At 34.0% G+C, this 5415-nt stretch overlaps 1 protein-coding gene across 1 annotated transcript in view; it reads left to right on the top strand.

Moving 5' to 3' along the window:
• LOC112904328 (clumping factor A-like) overlaps window positions 1–5415 on the top strand; it is a 22267-nt gene that overhangs the window by 11059 nt on the left and 5793 nt on the right. The window contains exon 3 of the mRNA XM_025974081.1: window positions 5181–5396. Within this exon, the coding sequence (XP_025829866.1) occupies window positions 5181–5396 (216 nt within the window). The remainder of the gene's footprint in view (window positions 1–5180; window positions 5397–5415) is intronic.

Raw genomic sequence — 5415 nt, 5'->3', positions numbered from 1 at the left:
ACCCATAAAGCGTGTTGATGTTGTTAAGGACCTAGGTGTTCTATTTGATAAAGGATTGACCTTCGAACCACATAGTGATGAGATATGTAAGAAAGCATCGCGTATGTTAAGTTTTGTAATGCGAAATTCTAAAAAATATATTAATTACAATACCGCTTGCTTGTTATATACTACATCGTTCAATAAGTCCCGAGACTACGTACGAACACACGATGCGGAACGTTCGGGTAGGCCATTGGAAGCTGTTACATCGGAAAATGTGAGTGAAGTGTTGAAAATCGTAATGAGAAATCGCAAAGTGAAGGTCCGTGAGATTGCAGAAATGACACAGATATCATCTGGAAGCGTATTTACAATCCAAATTTGAGCATGAAAAAGGTTTTTTCCAAGTGGGTGCCGCGATTGCTTTCAGTGGAACAAAAACAGCAACGAGTCGACGATTCAGAGAGCTGTTTATCGCTATTTACTCGCAATAAAAAGGATTTCCTGCGTCGATACGTGACCATGGATGAAACATGGATACATCATCTCACTCCGGAGTCGAATCGGCAATCATCTGAGTGGCGCATGGCTGGCGAAAGCCGCCCAAAGCGTCCAAAAACGCAGCAGTCTGCTGGCAAGGTCATGGCGTCTGTTTTTTTGGGATACACATGGTGTGATTTTCATTGACTACCTGGAAAAAGATAAATCGATCAACAGTGATTATTATATTGACTTGTTGGTACGTTTGAAGTAGGAGATCGCAGCAAAACGACCGCACATGAAGAAGAAAAAAATCTTTTTTAACCAAGACAATGCACCATGCCACAAGTCCATGTAAACAATGGCAAAATTCACCCCCCGTATTCGCCAGATTTAGCCCCCAGCGACTACTGGCTCTTTGTTGATCTCAAAAAAATGCTAAAGGGAAAAAAATTTGGCTCGAATGAGGAGGTCATTGCCGAANACGGTTAAGGCACGTCTGTTAGTATATGTCGATGGTACCATACTCTGTAATTTTCTCTGAACATATAGGAGTTTGTGCAGAAACCTTTTGATGCATATTGTCAGTAATTAAATCTGAAATAAAAACGTAATTAAAAGGTTGCACTGTAATTTAGATTTTTATTCTGAGTAATATGAAACTAAATTGATATATTGTCACGTATACCTGTAATTTGGGTTTGTTAAAAATCATCTTCTACAACATGAGCTTGTAATGTATTATTATGATTAGGGCCGCTATTTAAAACTATCTCCCTTCCTTAAAAATTCTTTAGTTTACAAACGCTACAAATGTCTCACTAAAATCACCGTCGTTTTCTTGGGTGTATTAAAAGTTAGGATCAAAATGTATTTCCGCCAATGTTTTACCTTTATATTTTACTAGAGGACCTCCTTTTTCCATCATTAAATGTATTTTTTTTGTAACTGTTGCAGTTTGATACATATCAACGGGAAGTCTGAAGAAATTTCGTTAATTTATACTTTCGTAATCAAAAGTTTAATTGCGTATTTATTTAGCCATTAAATCTCTAAATAAATAGTTTTCTTTGTTATGCTTTAATCTTTGAATTAAAATATACATCCTATTTGATATGGTACACTCTAAATACTCACTTATAAAATTCTTCATGTGTTTTTAATGTGTGATCCACGAAATCGGAAAATTGTCTAAATTCACCTTTAGTCAAATTTAGAAGTTGCATTACTGTTGCGATTTACTCTCTCAATTTGTTACTGGAAAAAGCTTCAGCATTTTCTAAGTCAAGCTTTCTCGTAAGATTTCCTATAGCCACATCCCCTTTTCCCCATTTAATTGTATTATTTGGAATTGCAAACACTTTCATTTTCGAATGAAATATACTTATTCCTATTTTTTGGCAAAATGTTTATAAAGTCTCGTAGCACGTCTGGTATTAGTATTGCTACAGCTTTAAATCTTGTTCTATTATTAACTACTCTTTTGTATATATTTGTTAACACTCTTTAAGTTTCTGTTAAAACTTTTTCGAAATACTCCGAATAATTGTTTTTGTCAGTTTCATAATTTATAATTTTCAACAATTGGACATCTCCTATTCTTCTTCTATTGAAAACAATCAAGCGATATAGAACGCATTGAACCAACTCCTTATATGTTTTTTCATCATATTTATCATTTAAAAATAAGTCTTTGCAATTATTTGAAGTCATGAAAGTTCCATCCCTAAATTTCTTTATATTATTAAGAAAGTTGTATGATGTAGATTTATTGATACAATATATCTTACAAGAGATGCTACATGTTCAAAAGTGCAAATAAGAGTAGTGTGATTATTCTTTGTTACCGAAATTGTTTTTAAAAAAGAGAATTGCACTATCCACAACTGTCCAACGTAGAACTCTACTTCTTTCCGCCGAATACAACTACCAAATTGCAACCATTGGACCAAGGGATCATCCATAATTTTAAGACGTTCTATCGCAAAGAAATTGTTAAGCTCGTTTCAGAATCTCTCGACAAGCAGCTAACTGCGAATATTACAGTTCTAACAGCTTTTTTACTGATTAACAAGGTATGGAGAGCTGTAACACCCACAACAATTTTCAAGTACTTTAAAAAATCCGGTTTCATAAAAGAAGATCAGGAAAATCTTCCAATAATTATAGATGATAAAGAACCAGCAATAGAACCACTAGTTGACATCAGCGATATGAGTTTTTCTGACTCAAGTGGACTGTCTTGTCCATATTGTTAAAATAGTCGTAGTCTAAAAGTAAACACAAATTATGTTCAATACAGCTATTACATTTATTAGGTATATTTAAGTTATTTTACATGGACGAAGATGTTGCTGTCTCAGGTTCACCAACCGATAATGAAATTTTATCTGCGACAGATACGAATGAAAAAGCAACGATGAAGATGAGGACGATACATTAGAACCTTTGACAGAGGTGTCAGTTAAGGAAGTAACAGCCTCCTCATTCGATGCCTTACAAAGCTTCTGTTTACAAAACGAAAGTGATGAAAAAGCATTTCAGGCACTTTTTCTCTAAAAAAAAATATTTAGCAGACTGAGCAGCAGCAATATGCTTTGAAGCAAACCAGTATAACAGAGTTCTTTCGAAAGATTAATTAATTCACATTACGAATATGTACACGAATGTACCTCTAAACTTTTGTCATTGTTTAAGAATAGCAGTTAATAAATAATAATTGATCAACCCTTAATAATTCGAAGTTTTATTTGTTTTCTCTCAAACATTTCGAACCATTTGATATTTCAAACACTCGATAATTCGTAATATTTTAAGAGTCCATCGAGTTTCGAATTAACGAGAGTCGACTGTTTATCATCAACTAAAGGTAATAATAATGGCTTATTCCATCGTTTTTTCCTGTAAATCCTTGTTTGCAAGTGAGCCCAATTCAATATTCCATCTAGATTCAATTTTTTAGCCACTGGTTACGGCCTGCAGCAGACGGACTTTCGAAGCCCCAACATTCTTTTAAGATTAAGTGACATAATTCATCACAAGCAAAATTCAATGAAGTATCCAAATGCATTGTAAGACTGGGCGAATTAATGTTTTTTGCCAAGGCATCATACCTTGAAATGTTACTTGCAGCAGATACTACCCCGTCAAAATTTTTGGGATGTAATAAATCTTTAAGGTGCACAACATCAGTATTACAAATTTTACGGAAATCTAATAGCAATCGCGAAAGTTTTGTCATCCGGCTGTCATCATACTGCAAGCGTATGCAATGCGTTCTCTATTGTGTTTTTTAGGTATGAATCGCCTAAATTGGTTATTAGTAAATCTTTTTTTGCTTCTAAAAAAATTTGATCACCCTTCATTAAATCAAACACCTGAAGTCGGACAATTGTTTTTAAAATTAATAAATTATAAAAAATATTACGAATTACCTGTTTTTTGACATTCAATTGTGAAATTACGTTTGTAAGATCCGCTGCCCAAGCTATCAGTGTATGAGAAGAAGACACAAGATTTTTTCTTTTTCCTGTTATTACAGTATCATTAGAAGTGAATACAGTGCATGATTTCACATGACATATATCAAACAACCCTTCACAGTACACATATGAAATGTAGTCAGCATCTTCTTGTACATATTTGAAACGTTGTCGGTTGTGTCTAACCGTTCCTTTCAAATAGAAATTGGTACCATTCCTAAGTAAACCTAGCTTTTTGTACCTGGGATGCGGTAGGGAAAGCCCTAATTGGAAAAAATTCCAAATGAATTTTTATGTAATAACTGCATTTTCCGCTAGGCTGGTTGGAGGTTTTTTTTTGCCGATTTAATCCTTTTATGTCGAGGTCCATTCTAATCCCTTACATCATAAAGAGAAGATGCAATAGCATTATTAATGACATGATCCGGTAAATCATCATCTAGTTTTGAGAAAGTTTTGGTCAGCACGCCTGGAGAAAAAAAATTTTTATTACTTTTTTAAAAGTTTTGCAAAGAATTTTTTCAAATAGTACATTTATACTCCATACAAAGTTGTATAGTCAAACACATAAGGTTTATTTTTACTTGGTGTTTTTAAGTTATACATACTACAGCCATCTCTAGTTACAAGCCGTGCTGAAGGTAGGTACCCGAGTAAAAATAATTCATTAATTTTTCACTCAACTAAAATACCGCCAAATTAGCACCGTAAATTGTTCCAAAAAACGACGAAAAAAGGCCCGTTTGCAGGACTAAACCTCCGAAATAGCGCCGAAATAGCACTAAAATAGCACCGCATTTCAGTAAACCGCCAAAAAAGCACCGAAAAACCGCCGTTTTTCTACTAAAAGAGCGTTGGAACAGTACTCTTCTCGCATGAAATAACAAAAACTGATTAATTATTAATTAACTTTTATTTATGTTATAAAGTATTAAAGATTCTGAATATTGTAACAACTATCATTATTATTTGAACTATTATTACTATTGTTAATATTATGATTAATGTTATTATTACTTATTTTATTATTGCTATTTTCATAATAATTATGTGGCTGTGCATTATATTGTTGATGATACGGCTGATAATAATTTGGGTTCGGATAATTATAATATTCATGATAATTTGAATACTGCGGAGGTACATGATGTAGGTTAAATGGAACGCTGTATGGCGATGGATATGAAAAATTTAATTGATTAGGATCATTAGGTGCAGGATAAGTAAAATTTGGAGATGTATGTTTTAATGATGATGTTGGTGTTGGTTCTGATGATGATGTGGGTGCTAGTTCTGATGATGATGCTGGTGCTGGTTCTGATGATGACGGTGGTGATGGTTCTGATGATGACGGTGGTGCTAGTTCTGATGATGACGGTGGTACTCGTTCTAAAGATAACGGTGGTACTGGTTCAGATAATGACGGTGGTACTCGTTCTAAAGATGACGGTGGTACTGGTTCAGTTAATGA

The sequence above is a fragment of the Agrilus planipennis genome, unplaced genomic scaffold (assembly GCF_000699045.2).
Source record: "Agrilus planipennis isolate EAB-ADULT unplaced genomic scaffold, Apla_2.0 scaffold64, whole genome shotgun sequence".
NCBI classification, from domain to species: Eukaryota; Metazoa; Arthropoda; class Insecta; order Coleoptera; family Buprestidae; genus Agrilus; species Agrilus planipennis.
The sequence above is the reverse complement of the archived record's forward strand: the minus strand, read 5'-3'. Positions and strand labels throughout refer to the sequence as shown.